At 38.1% G+C, this 16,672-nt stretch overlaps 1 protein-coding gene across 3 annotated transcripts in view; it reads left to right on the top strand.

Moving 5' to 3' along the window:
• NDRG3 (NDRG family member 3) overlaps window positions 1–16,672 on the top strand; it is a 67,355-nt gene that overhangs the window by 27,917 nt on the left and 22,766 nt on the right. For all 3 annotated transcript variants that reach the window (XM_060772395.2, XM_060772393.2, XM_060772394.2), the window contains exons 2-3: window positions 632–724; window positions 2,810–2,845. In XM_060772395.2, the coding sequence (XP_060628378.1) occupies window positions 668–724; window positions 2,810–2,845 (93 nt within the window). In that variant the 5' untranslated portion in view covers window positions 632–667. The remainder of the gene's footprint in view (window positions 1–631; window positions 725–2,809; window positions 2,846–16,672) is intronic.

Genomic DNA, 16,672 nt, shown 5'->3' with positions numbered 1-16,672 from the left:
AAAAAATGCATCTTATCCTTACAATGGGATAAATACAGTTAACAGCAATTAAAGGTAATCATCATCATCGTAACTTTATTTATAGACTACCCTCTCTCCCCAAGGGGACTCAGAGCAGTTTACATACAAAAAGGCAAACATTCAATGCTGTAGTCAACAAAAACACACAAATTAAAGCAATACAAAATAGCATAAATAACTTATAATAACAAGAGAAAATAAAAATTAAATGACAATGAAAAATACTAATATTTAAAGAAAACATAATTACACTAAAAACACACGTGTCCTGAAAAGTTAAATTACTATAGGTAGTAATTAAAAACAGTAAAACTGTAATAAAACAAAAATATTTCACATAAATGAAGTACATTTGAACAATTTTTTCTTAGTATCGCTACACCATAAAGCCACTAATCCTAATTCTGTGAAGTTTCTTTTGGAGGGATGTTTTCATTTGTAGCTTTATGATTCAGCCAGTTATAAATACTGTTTGTGCTGCACTGTGAGCTGAGGAAACTGGAACCTATCCTATGGCTAAACTTGAATACCTGGTCAGTCACCTCAGTCTATGCTGTAGATATAGGATCTCTTGCAAAGTTGTGACCTTGTTTCTTTTGCTTTCCAACAGGAGCATTGACTGTTAACTTCAGTGGTCTCAGTAGACATGGAAGAATTGCAAGATGTCCAGTTGACAGAAATCAAACCACTTCTGAATGATAAGGTAATATCTGTGGTCAGGCCCGTAGCCAGGATTTTGATTTGGGGGGGGGGGGGAGGGGCTGAGTTTGATTCCAGAGGGCTGAGGATCTACCCTAGCAAACCTTTTCTATCGTTATCCCAATACCCCCATGCATATGGGATATATTGAGCATGGTGATCAGATCATGATATGAATAAACATAACAGTTTAAATAATGTACCAGTAAGAGCTTCTTGCTGACCACCCTGAGAATTGAGGGAGGGGGGCTCAAGCCCCCCACCCCCCCCACCCCCCGGCTACAAGCCTGTCTGTGGCTTAAGCATTAGCAGAAATCTAGCCATTTTATTCTCTCTGTTAGCTAGGCATAACTCCTGATTATGTTCTGTATTTCTGCATGTCAAGTTATTTGGAAAGGTCCCTGGTAATCTGTTATTTTTTAACGCATAATATGTAATGGTAAAAGATTGATGCAGTACTTTAAAAACTGGCAAAATGGCATTCCCTGTTTTCTACTAGAATCCATGTAATAAATTCATTTATAATGATTGAATAAATAACAGCAGAAAGGATTGTTTATAAATTGTCGAGCCAATGTCTAGTGATAATCAAAACCGGAGGATGGGATTTCAGGTTCAAAGCAAGGGTACAAGGCTTTGATGCCCCAGAGCTCCCAGTTCTAGAAAAAAAAGGTGGAATACAAGCCAGATTAAAAAATAATATTGTTCCTTGCCCCTTCCTATGAGTAGCATAAATAGCTTGCATTATACAAGATGGCAACTTTTGTATTTCACTTTGCTTTCAGTCTTTTTAAAGCAGAATTTGAAGATTGGTATAGAAATTGATTTTTAAGGAGTACAGGCATTTTTTCATAGATGTTGTAACCTGTCCGATTAACTGCTCTACATCAAGTGAACAAATGCACTAAAGTGAGGAGACTGAACTTTATGTGGATATGGGCATCCCTTGCTTATTTAACAGGTTAGGGATCAGGGTGCTGTTTTAAAAAAAGTATAAATGGTTGAAAAGCAGAACCTATTGGTTTCTTTTCAAATGCAGGATTGAACAAAAGATGGTGCTGAGTTGACTGAGAGAAAAAATAGCCTGCTGAGTAGACTGAAAAGGTTGAAGGAAAGCCAAGCATGGTCAAAAGAGCAAACTAGGGATTGAAATTGTGGTACATGGCCATAATTTAGATCTGTTGAACCAGTGGAACATCAAAAGTTGTAGAAAAGCAGGGGATGCCTGTATACATAGGTGTGTAATTTTTGTTTGCACATTGGTGTTTAACTTTTTTAGTTATTTGTTTAGGGTGAGATATAATCAATAACGAACTAGTTGATTATATCTCACCCTAAACAAATAAGGTAACTAAAAATACACATCTATGTGTACAGGCATCCCCTGCTTTTTTATGACTTTCAATGTTCCACTTCTTCAACAGATCTAAATTATGACCATATACCACAATTATCAGCTTCTTCAGTCCAATCCAGTTTGGTTTCATTATTCTCATCCTTTTAGTGGATCTTCCACTTTTTGTCATTTGTTGCCTTCCTGGAGCTGTCAGGGATTGAATCTGAGATCACTTGAATGCATGTAGTCCACCTCTGAATAACCACATCACCAAATACTTATGTGCACAAGATAAAATGTTGGCAGGCTGTTGTACATAGAAATAGCTGTATTTATGCATGAAAGGCATTATTCACAAATCATGGTGAAGACTGGAATGTTTATAGATTTTTGAAGTCAGAAGATCCCTCCTCTCACCAATAACACCAACATGATTACCATAAGTTAAAAAAGACTGTTTTGGGGGCCTACTTAGCTTGGAGGCTATCTGTTTCTGTATGTCTAATTGCTGCTCTAGTCCCTCTTCTGTTCTTGCAATTCAAATCACTGGTTGAGGAAGGAGGGAGTTTATTCTGTTCTGATTACTCCTGTGCACATTTTTTTCCTTGTTCTGGATATAAAGTTTCAGTTCCAACAGTAGTTTCATAGGTAGTAAGCTGAAGCAGATTTTCAGTTAACTCAACTGCAGAGCACAGTTCATTAGACTGTTCTGTAAAATGGGCTGTTCATTGGCTTCTATTCTTATTTTGGCAGAATTCGGCTCGGAATTTTCAGGACTTTGACTGTCAGGTAAGTGCTTGAAACCAGTGCTTGAAATAGGTATACATTGTTAGAGTTTTCATAAAAATCAGCAGTGGGCCTATCTTAATTCATTAGAATTCGTTAAGAAGATCGCAAAAAGCTCTTGTTTCTGATTTTCCATATCTTCAAAAACACATGTCTGCTCTGCCAGTATCCAGATCACAAAATATTGTTTTGAGCAGACTTTTAAACTGAAACGCTAAAATTCTTACAAGTAGTGTAGTAGTTGTTAATTGCAAATCCACACTGAAGTTTAAGGTTTCAGAAATCAGTGAAACGAAATGTTCCAATTGTAAAGCGTTGTTTTCATTGTCATAAAATGTAATGCATTATAGGCCAGTTTTCAGACTGTGGCATAGACTAATATTCCATCTTGCTTCAGCTGCTTTTGCTTCAGAAATGAGAATTTCTGCCTTATCTGTGGTTAAGAATTTGTATTCACATCTATCTTGGCATACACAAGAAGTAGAAATTGCGTAGCCTGCATTTAAAGTGTGATCCTTGGGAGCTCCTGTGTAGCCCTTTTAATCAGAACTGAATGTAGTAATCTGAAATGGCATTTAACAGTTACTGCTAACTTTGGGAGCCTGGCCTGCTAACAGTTTGGAAGCTGCTCTGAATTTGGAAGCTGCTTTGAGTCCTCTTCGGGGTTGAGATAAAGTGAGGTAAAATACAAGAAATAAAATAAATAAATAATAAACATGGCCCTGATTCTCAGCACAACTAAAATATCTAAGCTATCACACTTAATGAGCAGGAGTAGAAGTGGAGTAGCAGAGGTATTGAATCAAATCATATTTTGCAAAAAGAAAGCTTGTGTATATTTATGGGGATAAGGCGTCGTATGCTGGGAGAGCTGATAATTCTGTTGCCTGTCTTGTAGATTTCCTCACCCCTTTCCTAATGTGTGGCTCTGGTGTGCTGTTCAAAGTGATGCAAATACGAATTTAATTCATATCTTGCAAGAGGCTTTAATTTAAAATGGATTTGATAGGACCTATTTCATCTTGCTCTGTTTCTTTCCTCCCTCCCCCCCTCTCTCTCTCTCTCATACACACACACACACATTTTATCTCTTGCAAAGGACAGGCATTTGTCTTAGCATAAATCAATATAAGTATCTACACTGACAGAAAGAGATTGAACATGCATATTAGAATCGAAAGTATAGGTCACCTGCTCAAGGTAGATATATTTTAAGAAATGCCCCAAAAAAAAGCGAGGTGAAGTGAGCACAGACCAGATGATGCTTGCCATTTCATCTTCTCAGTAGTTTAGACTGAATAGTGAACATGTGTCCATAGCAACCAATGAACAGGATGTTCCCGGATATAGCTTTTAAATTTTTTTGCTCTTAACACTAAATTCTGTGGCAATCTTTTGTATTAATAATAATTGTTTTGTATCATTAAGAACCCTTGTAAAATACCTGTGGCAGCTTTGGAAGACTATTCAGTTTACCTGTAGGCATAGAAAAGCTTCTGAACTTCCATAACTCTAACTTCTTTCAGACTAGGATGCTTCCGAGAAGCTAAATAACATAAGTTATAATATGCCTTACTCAAAAAACAGATATATATCTTCTTTATAACACAATGAAATGGAATCAAAATGTTTTTTGCCATTATTTCAATTTAAGTGATTTTCACACTGTGCAGTTTACTTTTATATACCCCACACTATCACTTTAAAAAAAACAATTTCCTGCTTCTTGGCAGGGGGTTGGACTGGATGGCCCATGAGATCTCTTCTAACTCTATGATTCTATTATTCTAATTGTCAACACTCCTTGGCTTACATGAAGGGAATGTCTACAGTTAATTAAAAGTCAGCAGATTTTTAGCAGTTAGTGTGTAATATGGAGAAGAAATTTGTTGAATTTACAGATTCATTTTCCCAGAATGTTTGTTTGATGTTTTGTGAAGAGAGAAGCAAACAAAAACACACATTCCCTATCTTACTGTAAAATTTATTTATTTATTTATTTTTAGCCCACACCTCTCTCCCCGAAGGAATTTAGGGTGGTTTTAGTTATGTAATAAATATGTATATGTAGTGCATAACTAAAATGTTTAGCTTTCTGGAAGAAGCAAGTACTACTTGCATCGAAGCGATGATCTTCCACCTTCAACTTTACTGGACTGGCCATGTCCAAATGCCCAATCACAATCTCCCAAAGCAAGTACTTTACTCTCAGGTGAAAAACAAAAAACAGAATGTCAATATACAGCAAAAGAGATTTAAAGACAGGCTTAAGGCTAACCTTAAAAAAATGTGAAATTAACGCCAAGAACTGAGAAGCCCTGACCCTCAAATGTTCTAACAGGAGGTCAGTTGTTACCAACAGCGCTATGGATTTTGAAGAAGCATGAATAAAGGGCAAAAGGGAGAAATGTACCAAGACAAAAGCTCAAAGTGAGCATACTTTCATTAGAGAAAAGTAAGGCTCACAGTCTGATGGGATGGAATGCTGGACAGTGGCTGAAAAACTCTGAAAGATTGACAGATCCCCACAAGAATAATATAGTAAAAACTAGAGTGAAAGGAAATGTATTACTTCTCATATGACTAAGGTATTAGTACAGTGCTATTTAAAGATTTATTTTGGGAGCTATTTTTCAATGTCAATTTTATTGATGGAAGTAGAGGATCTTCAGTGTGTAGTATTACTATTGAGTAAACACTCCTATGACTAAAATTGTTTACATATAACTTACAAAGAAAGTAATAAAAGACGGAAGAAGGTAGCTGAACCAAGCATTGGGACTATGTTAGAACACATTCCGCTATCTAATACTAATCTAACTAGTGAATCCTCTTCCTCATAGATATGAATCAATAATCACAGCAAACATCTAAAAGGGACTTCAGTTTTATAGTACCAACTTCCCAGGCAGTTATGTCTATTAAATTTTGTGCAGAAATGTTTTGGTAATATTGGCCACCTGTTTGAAACACCTGTTATTTCTGCTGAACATGTATGCTTTGAAGACACTACTAAGTTTAGTTTGCAAGGAGCACTCTGAAGTTGCCTTTCGGCAACAAGTGAACATGGAAACAGGACACAGTCCCAGAATGTGGTCTTGAAAACACCTGAGGCAGTTTCAGCCTTGAAGATAAATTATTCTGCATGTGGTCAGTACCTAGATGAAGAACCATGTGAGAGTACTATTTATTCTGTTCCATATGGGTGAATGTATGTATATATAGTGGGGGGGGGGGGGTGAGTAGACTTTATAGAATGATGCCTTTTCATTGATAATAGTAACTATGGAACATATGATTATTCTGTACTGTAGTGAATGGCTGTATTGGATTAAGGTCAGACATTATCTGTTAATCTGTGCACCAAGATAGTTCTGACCTGAATCTGGAAATATATTGTGATTTACAATATATTTGTGTTACAGGAAACAGATGCTCACAGGGAAAAACATCAATAAAAGTGCTGCTTTCTGGATGTTAAGATAATATAGGTTAGGAAGGGCATCATAGCAAGAAAGATTTATGCACTGTTTCTACCTGCTACAGCTGAAGCACCCTCTATTAAACCTCTGTTAAAAAATGTCCCATGAAGATAGTCTTATGTAGTCCATTCCACTGTCAGGTGACTTTTATTGTAAAAATTTTCTTCCCTTAAGTTTAAGTGGAATCTTTTTTTTCTCAGAATTTGAAGATATTGGTTCATGTCCTAGTTTCTGGAACAGCTGAAAACAAACTTTCTCAATATTTTTACTTAACATCCCTGATGACTATCACCTCATCTCCAAACTAAAAAAAACACAAGCTCCTTAAGCTGTTTGTCAGGGCTTGAGTTCCTCACTTTTTACCATCTTGGTTGTCTTCTTGTGACTGTTTCAGCTTGTCCATAGTCTTCTTGAACTGTATGAGGTATTATCTTACCAAAACAGAATAGGTTGGTAGTTTTATTTCCTTTGATCTAAATGTTGATGCAGCCTTCAGTTATGTTGGCTGTTTTGGCTTCTGCTGAACATTGTTGACTCATGTATAGCTTGTGATCTACTAAAACCATTACATTTTTTGCATACATACTCTTGTCAAGTCAGGGGTCACCTATCTAATATCTAAGCATTTCATTGTTTTGATCCAAATGTAATTTTGGATCCCTGTTGGAATCTTAGTTAGTGTGAGCTCAACTTTTCGTCTTCAGGCATGGTTCAGTTGTAGTGGCTTACTTCAGCAGCTTCCTGACCATGCATGTTCAGTCCTATACAGGCAGCAATGAGATCACTCTTGACCTCCCTCTCAAACTGCCCTGTGAAACACTCCAAACACCTGTTAGCTGAGTTACTGATCATTGAGCTCCAGAGACTTTTGGAGCGGCTGTGTAGAACTTGTTGAGGCTAGCTCTGTCCTTAGACCAAGCGTTCCAGGAGAACACACAGTATGAAATACACAAATTGCACCCCAGACAATCAACCTTAACACAGATTATGTTAAGGTTGATTGTTTGGGTGATTGCTCATGGTGTTCTCCGTCTTTTACCACACAACCTGCCTCTTATCCTTATATTGTTGGCTGGGCGCCAGTTCCTTTAGACTCTTTTGAGATTGTAAAATACATTACATTTTCCAAAATGCAGAACATTGATGGCAGAATTTGTGCCACCAAAAACTATATTGATTTTTTGTATCTTATGGCCTATCAAGAACTATATCCTCATGCTTGTTGCCTGGCTGGAAAAAGAGCAGATGCATTTTTGTTGCTGCCTAATCCGATTGGGTCAAGAGAAAATAACAAATATTACAGTCACATTTGCCTGGGGGCTCACTATGAAATCCTCGGTCTACTGCAAGGTTGGGGCAGTTGTGGCCCACAGGGTACATGTGACCTTTGAGCCACTTTTTGTGACCTCTAACCACCCTCTAACACCTCTTTAACACTTGAAAAAAATACACTATTCCCTTCTGATTATCTGGCAATTTTGTACCTGAAAGTCGGCCAAATATGGTAGTTTCTTTCTCTTGCCTTCGCAACACCCCCTCAAAATACTTAGCATTGACTAAATCAGGCAGGGAAAACTTCAGCCTTTCAGGTGTTTTGGACTTCAACTCCCACAATTCATAACAGCTTACCAGACGGAGATTTCTGGGAGTTGAAGTCCAAAACACCGGAGTTTACCCATGTTAGGGTCGAAGTTTACCCATGTCAGGGCCAAAGTTTACCCATGTTTGGGCTAAAACCTAACACATATTGCCAGTAGTGTGGCCATGAGCAGGGGAAAGTTGGCTCCTGTCCCCCTACAGTTGCTGAATTTTAATCTGTAGAGGAGCATATTTCAGTACAGATCTAACTTGGGTAGTCGTTTTGATGTAAGCTATGAATTGTTAAGATCTTTTTGTATAATCTGAAGTAGCTTTTACTTCTAAGTGCTCTTAGGTTTTACACAGCATTGTGCCCATTCTTCCATTGAACATTCCCAAATTGAAGTCATTCTAAAAGTGCAACTTACAGATTTTATTGTGATATGAATATATGCTGCAACAAAATCATTTAATGTATTTTTTAAAGCCAGTGTAGTGTGGTGGGTTTGTGGATTGAAGTAGGACCAGGGTTCAAATCCCTGTTTAGCCATGGAAACCTACTGGTGACGTTGGACAAGTCAAAAAGAGAAAGGTTATGGCAAACCTCCTTTGATTAAATCCTTCCAAGAAAACTGCGTTATAGGGTTGCCATAGGTCTGTGTCGGCTTCAAGATACACAACAACAAAAAGCATTTTTCCAAGTGGGACATTCCATTCTCTTGTACTGTTCTTCTCCCAAAAAACATCACTTCATATTTGAAGTTGCAGAGCATGCTCAGTCCTCATTGTTCTGTTTTGTGCATGTGTGTATTTTGCCACAAATTTTAGGATTATCAGTAACATTGTTGATGCCTCCTAATTCATTGGCTCATTTTGACTAATCTTGATGGCACGTGCTACTTAATCTAATTAATGAATGTGCTTTTGAGTATATCTGTATGAGTTTAAACTTGATTCTAGTTAGCCTAATTCAGTTTACACTATGTATGCTCATTTAAATATCTTTTCTGTATCCTTTTTTACACTCAAAATATGAAAATATAGCAACTTGTCTTATCTCTTGAACAGATGGTCTCTAAACTATCTCTTGGGCTTGTCTGTAGATGGCAGATGGTGTCTGTAACTGACAAGCTAGGGAATCATAAGTGCATGTATATTATTGTCCTTTCACCCCTCAAAGAGTTTAATGTTACATTGGACTTCTATATCTGTTTCATGATTGCGCCTGTCATGTATTTAATTGGATTCAATTTCCTTATGCTCTTTTTATCATTGCTATAAAAGAGACAGCATGGGGTGGGGAGGCTACATAATAGACCCATAAAGCTTTTGAAGTATCATGTGTAGCATTTCTTATCAAAGGGATGTTTTGGGCCAAAGAAGCCGTTTTCCTCTCCCCTTTTCTTATTTTCTGGGGTGATTTGTATGAAAATGGCACATGACATAGAAGTAGTCTTAGTTCTGGAGTTTCAAATGAGCAGATGCAGGAGCTGCAGGAGTCATCATAGCTAAAACCAGTCTGAAGCCTTTAAAAATGTGGTGTTCAGTGAGACAACAGTCAGAGCCACTCCCCACCCATAATACAGTGATTGGAGAGTTCCTTGTAAAACACACCAATAGATTAGCAGATGAACCTGGCGACCTCCAAGTCCATCTGCTTGCATACCAAAAAAAGTTTATTTTTTTGTGCAAATATTCAAAGTCAGAAGCTTCAGTAAAGCTGTGGGTGACTCCTAGTCAGTTGTGCTGGCTTTGAGTGGCAGGATACTTTATCTTAAGGAACCCCCAAACCTGTCTGAAGGGTACTGAATCCATTACAAGCCTTGAAATGCTTAGCAGTGTTGTTAAACTTCTGTTAAATTGAATAGAATTTTAACACCTTCCTGATGATTAGACTGTGTCTAACAATTGTTGTAGATTTGCAGGGAAAGGAAAGGAAACTAAATGAATAATAAGAACCTGATATATTTAAACACATGGATGCACAACTTCGGAGGCTTCAAATAAAGATTATAGCCTTAACAATGTATCTGTCATATTTACTTCAAAGTCATAAACAAGGTTACGCTACCTGACAATTATACAGAGTAAAGAATTGGGTTTTTGTGGTTCTAATCAATTGTAATGATGCTCTATATTCCCCAGACACTGCTCAAATTGATGGGATTTTTTTTTTACAAACATTGGTTATTTTTTTCCTGCAGTGGCTTCTTAGACTAATACGTGTAATACCAGTCCTTTGACTGAGAGCAGTATCTTTTACATCTGACTTTGTAACCCTTCTAATGTGAAAGAGATTGTGTGTGTGTGTATATGTGGCAAGTTGAGGAGAAGGGAGACTGTTATGGTTATACTAAAATAGTCCTGTCTGAGACTGATAAATTGAATTTCTGTCCAGTGTCCTTGCCATTGCAGAAATTGATTTTACAGGGAGAAATACATAGAAAGGTGAAAAAAGAATTTGTGAAAACTCTGCTAGCATTTATATCAATTGATTACATTATGAAACATTGTCCTCAGTGTTTCAAAATAATTACAAATTGCTATTGGTATTTGGTGGTAACATTGTGACAACTGTTATTCAGAAACTGTTAGTTGAAAAACATGTCTAAAGCTACAAACTGGGGCAGGGTAATATGACTATTTCTAAATTGCAATTGATATTTCTAGAGATTTACTGGGTTCTGTTTTTAGAAACTCAAGGACACCATGGTCATGTCTTTAGTAGCTGCTGCTCTATGAACATCTGTAGTCATTTGTTAAAGTGGGAAAGACATAGTCCTATGTGGCTCATCTATCAGACTGAATGAATGTCAAGGCTTGTGAAAAATATTAGAAAGAATGTGTGTGTGTGTGTGTGTGTGTGTATTCAGGGGAATTAGAAAGACAAGAAAACCCTTATGTGAAAAAGATAAAATGCTAATAGTTAACAATAAGAAAGTAAAGTTGTCAGAACCCAAATTAATATCCATCTTCTTCCAAAAGGAAAATAGCAAAAATGGAATACAGTCAGCTCTCCATATTCACAGATGCAACCATCCATGGCTTAAAAATATCCCCGAAAATATACAAAAAGCAACCCTTGATTTTATATAGAGAACACCATTTTACTACCCCTTTGTAAATAATTGTAATTGAGCATTTACAAATTTTGCTATCCACAAGGGGGTCCAAGGCACTGCACTGCTGAGTGGTAACAGGGAATCTAGGTAAGAATTGATGTTGGCTTAATATCAATATCAAGAAAGCTTGCAGAATCAATAAGAAGTCAGTTCATGTGCATTTAGACCACTGTGTTCTGCTGACCAGAAGCCACAATTAATTTCTCAAAAACAAATTATGCCAGATTAAAGTTACATCTTGTTTTGATGGTGGTGCAATCTTAATAAATGTTATGAATGTAGTGGAGCTTGATTTCAGCAAAATTTTCAATGATGTCCACATTACATTCTGTTGGAACTTCTAACTGGGCTAAGACTCAAAAGGGACATGCACAAGAAGTGGAAAAGGGGAGAAATCACCAAAGAAGAATTCAAACGAATAACCAACTCCTGTAGGGAAAAAGTTTGCAAGGCTTAAGTGCAAAACGAGCTAAGGCTTGCCAGGGACATTAAAAACAATAAAAAGGCCATCTTTGCTTACGTCAGCAGAGAAAGGAAGAACAAGGAGGCGATAGGGCCTCTGCGAGGAGAAGATGGAGTAATGCTGACAGGGGATAGGGAAAAAGCATAACTACTTAATGCCTTCTTTGACTCAACCATAGAGTGGACGAAGGATTAGGGGAAATCCAACCCCAAATAGTGAAAAGAGTAATCCAGGAACACCTGGCCACTCTAAATGAATTCAAGTCCCCAGGGCCAGATCAACTACATACAAGAGTGTTGAACTAGCAGAAGTTAATTCAGAACGACTGGCAATCATATTCGAGAGTTCTTGGAGAATCAGACAAGTCCCAGCAGATTGGAGATGGGCAAATGTGGTCCCTATCTTCAAGAAGGGAAAAAAGGACGCCTCAGACAATTACCATCCAATCAGCTTCACGTTGATACCAGGCAAGATTCTGGAAAAGATTGTTATGAAAGTTGTCTGCAAACACTTAGAAACGAATTCTGTCATTGCTAATCAACACGGATTTGTCAAAAACAAGTTATGCCAGACTAATCTGATCTCTTTTTTTGATAGAGTTACAAGCTGGATAGATGCCAGGAATGCTGTGGATGTGGCGCATCTGGATTTCAGGAAGGCCTTCCTTCGACAAGGTCCCCCATGACCTTCTGGCAAACAAACTAGTCAGATGTGGGCTAGGCAAATCTATTAGGTGGATCTGTAATTGATTAAGCGAACAAACCCAAAGGGTGCTCACCAGTGCTTCCTCATCATCCTGGAAAGAAATGAGGAGTGGAGTGCTGCAGGGTTCCATTCTGGGCCCGGTCTTGTTCAACCTCTTTATTAATGACTTAGATGAAGGGTTAGAAGGCATGTTCATCAAGTTTGCAGACGACACCAAATTGGGAAGGATAGCTAATACCCCAGAAGACAGGACCAGAATACATAATGGTCCTAACAGATTAGAGAGATGGGCCAAAACTAACAAAATGAAGTTCAACAGGGACAAATACAAGATACTCCACTTAGGCAGAAAAAATGAAATGCAAAGATACAGAATGGGGGATGCCTGGCTCAATACTAGTACATGTAAAAAATATCTTGGAGTCCTCATGGACAATAAGTTAAACATGAGCCAACAGTGTCACGCGGTGACAAAAAAAAAAAAGCCAATGGGATTTTGGCCTGCATAAATAGGAGTATAATGTCTAGATCCAGGGAAGTCATGCTACCCCCCTATTCTACATTGGTCAAACCACACCTGAAATGCTGTGTCCAATTCTGGGCACCGCAATTGAAGGGAGATGTTGACAACCTGTAATGTGTCTAGAGGAGGGCGACTAAAATGATAAGGTTCTGGAGAACAAGCCAAGAAGAAGGCTGAGAGGAGACATGATGGCCATGAATCAATATGTGAGGGGAAGTCATAGGGAGGAGGGAGCAAGCTTGTTTTTTGCTGCCCTGGAGACTAGGACACGAAACAATGGCTTCAGACTACAGGAAAGGAGATTCCACCTGAACATTAGGAAGAACTTCCTAACTATGAGAGCTGTTCAGCAGTGGAACTCACTTCCTCGGAGTGTGGTGGAAGCTCCTTCTTTGGAGGCTTTTAAACAGAGGCTGGAAGGCCATCTGTCGGGGGTGCTTTTAATGCATTTTTCATGCTTCTTGGCTGGGGGTTATACTGGATGGCCCACAAGGTCTCTTCCAACTGTATGATTCTATGATTCTAAGAAAAGGTGCTACTGTTGGGTGGGTTTATTGGTAGTTGGTGGACCATACCAAGATAATTATGATCAGCATTTTTTCCTCATTATTATTCCTTATATTATTTTTACACTGCTTGGTTCTCATATCAGGCAGTCCCTGAGTTACAAGTATCCAACTTACAAACTATTCATCAGGGGTAAGTCAATAGGAAGTGAGAGATATCTACCACTAGGAAGGGAAATTCACTCCTGAAAGTTATCATGGGGAAAAGGTGTCTCCATTGCAGCTTTACCATCAATCTTTGTTTCCACAAAAAGCCAATTTTTTTCTCTAGAATTCTTGTGGTTCCCAATCATTTATATTTGCAAACCTGTTCTTTACCTGATCTTGAAATTAGAGCAATGTTCGGTAGTGTGTTTTTTTATCACTGTGATGTATATTTACTTATATTCAGTAAGTTCTATTGAATATAGGGAGGGATATTCTAAGTTGACCTATTTAGGATTGGAGTGTAAATAAGCAATGTTTGAGGCTCATCTTCTCTTGTCTTCCAATCAGTGCTCTTTCCAGAGAAAACAGATTCAGCTTTGATCTCCTGACTTTGATAAAAGTAAAAAAAATCATCCCTCCTAGTTGCCCTAGTTTTAGTTTATTCTTTTAGCTACATTGTTTTCAAATTAACATGCTGATTGTTTTAATGACTTTGAAATGGATATTTATTGAAAGAGTGCAGCATTTAAGATTCATTCAGATTTACTTGATTATAGATCCCTTGATACTCAGAAAAGTCTCAGTGTCAGACTACTCAAAACTACTTCATCTAAGATGTAATTTCTTGATTTCATAAACCAATGAACCCATGTTGTGTATTATGGGTTTATCTTTTCGATTTCAGCCGTCTACTGTGACAGTTAAAATTGATGTAAAATGCAGTTTTGAGGACCGGGCAAAATTAAACCAGAAAGCAGGTATACATGCTGACAAAACTGCTGACTGACTGTCCTTGGATGCATGCTAGATCTTTGAAGACATTACATCATTGGCTTGCATATTTATGTACCGATAATTCTTGAATTTCACAAACTCTCACTCCTAATTTACACCTTATTCTATTTATACAGAGTACCATAGAAACCAGTTCCTGCTGGCATACCATGGTGTTCTTCTATTAATATGTCTGCACTGTGTGGGTTTGAATAAATTAGATCAGTGTGCTTGTTTATAAGCGAACAGATAGCTTCCCTCATTTTTTTTTCTTTCAAAACATAATTTTTGGGACTGAAACCAACTATGAGAGTAATGGTATAATGGGTTTACATCTTTTTGGCTATGGGGGGAGAGAGACAGAGTGAATTGTTAGCTTTCCATTCTTTTCATTATCAGTAGAGAGTTTATAGGATATGGTCTGCTATAGATACCTTGCTTAGAGGAAGGTTTACTGAACTATTACCATTGACATGGGAATGGCACTGGAAATGCTTCTGCGGAGCAATTCCATCTGGAAGCAAAAATATTTGAAAAACCATAGACCATGTGAAGCAGTCTTCTTGCTTGGAAAGTGTCCATGTTCTGATACCAGTTTACATGCTGAGCAGTGTTGAACATTATGGTCTTAGCAAGGAGCTGCAGCCATAAAAGTATATTTCCAAGAGCATCCACGTTTAACAGAGTCTACAGTGGGTAGGACAGAATTGGTGGGGTAAGGTAGAAGGTAAGAAATTTGGAATAGGAAAAAATCAAGAAAGACATAGAGGAAACACAAAGCTGTGTTTGTTCAGAAAAGATTTTGGAGAAGGTATATTTTGCCCTGTGAGTACTAGATTGCTACTGTAGAATAAAAGCCTGGGATGCTGATTTGTGTGGGGTGATCCTTCTTTTCCTTAGGCAATCCCTTATAGCTCAAGGATGATGGTCTTCTAGATGTGGTGTCTTGGCAGTGGGTCTGTAGGTGAATGTGGAGTCCTAATCTTGATCCTCATGTTCTCCCACAGTGAGGACATTGGCTTCCAGACGGAAGGCGGTCCCAGTCAGGATTGGCTTGATGCACCTTTCTCTTGGGATGTTTCTCTCTTTCACCTTCCATTCGTGCCTCTTTGAATTCTGCAGCACTGCTGGTTACAGTTGACCTCTAGTTAGAGCTCTCAAGGACGAGGGCTTCCCAGTTCTCTGTGTCTACTCCACAGTATTTAAAGTTGGCTTTAAGCCCATCTTTAAATCTCTTTTCCTGTCCACCAACGTTCCCCATTCTTGAGTTGGGAGTAGAGTTGTGAGACGGTGATCGGGCATTCAGACAATGTGGCCAGTCCAGCGGAGTTGATGGCAGAGGAGCATCGCTTCAGTGCTGGTGGTCTTTGCTTCTTCCAGCACACTGACATTTGTCTGCCTGTCTTCCCAAGAAATATGCAGGATTTTTCGGAGGCAGCACTGATGGAATCGTTCCAGGAGTTGCACATGATGTCTGTAGACAGTCCACGTTTCGCAGACATATAGCAGGGTTGGGAGGATAATGGCTTTATAAACAGGCATCTTGATTTCCCTACAGATGTCCTGGTCCTCAAACACTCTCTGCTTTATTCAGAAAAAAATGTGAGGCAATATGGTGAATTCAACTAATGCCCTGTAATTTTTGCCAATGTTTGGAGGTCACCTAGGTTTTGAAAATTACTTCATTAACTGAATACATTGCCAAGCTGGATTAGTATGCTGATCAAGGGACTGTACAATGTCACAGTTTCTTCTTCTTTAATTGTGGTTGATTTTAGTTGCACTAGAAACATTCATTTGCTGATGAGGTGACAAAGATATATCATGTTGACTGCTTCCTCTTTGCATGATTTTAAAGCCAAACAGGTGAAAGAGAGCTTTAGGACCACTGAAATCAAGTGAGGTATTGGACTGTAACTGTGTATACATACTACTGAAATTAATGAGCTCTGGGACATTGTTGTGAAAAGCTAGGAAGATTTTGTATGGAGAGAGTTGGCATAGCACAAAAGAAAAACACCTTGGCCAAAGGGGGCATCATAAGAAAACATCTTAAAAATAGGAATTTTAGTTCTACGATAGACACTATACAAATGCAGCCATTCAGTGTGGCCATGAGTGATTTGGCTTGTCCTTGTATAGTACTGTAATGCCAAAGAAGCTGATTAAGGTCACACTTAAATTACCATGCACAACATAACTAAACCCCACCCCTCCACTCCAGTGCTTTTCTATGGAAAGCTTATTAGCAGAGTCTTTACTATAGAAGGATGGAAGTTTGTAGGTTTCCTGCGTTGTCAAGATAGAATGCCTACCATTTGAATTCTCTCATTTAATCCCCTTGTATTTTTCTCACACCATTTCAAGCTTGGTCTAGTATATTTCCAGATAGAAATATCAGTATTTCAGTTATTTGGCATGCTTGTTGATCTTCTTTTTAAAACTTCCTTAATTAAATCTTTTTTAAAAG

This window comes from Anolis sagrei, chromosome 4, assembly GCF_037176765.1.
Source record: "Anolis sagrei isolate rAnoSag1 chromosome 4, rAnoSag1.mat, whole genome shotgun sequence".
NCBI classification, from domain to species: Eukaryota; Metazoa; Chordata; class Lepidosauria; order Squamata; family Dactyloidae; genus Anolis; species Anolis sagrei.
Note: the sequence above shows the minus strand (reverse complement) of the source record. Positions and strands in the feature narration are given on the sequence as shown.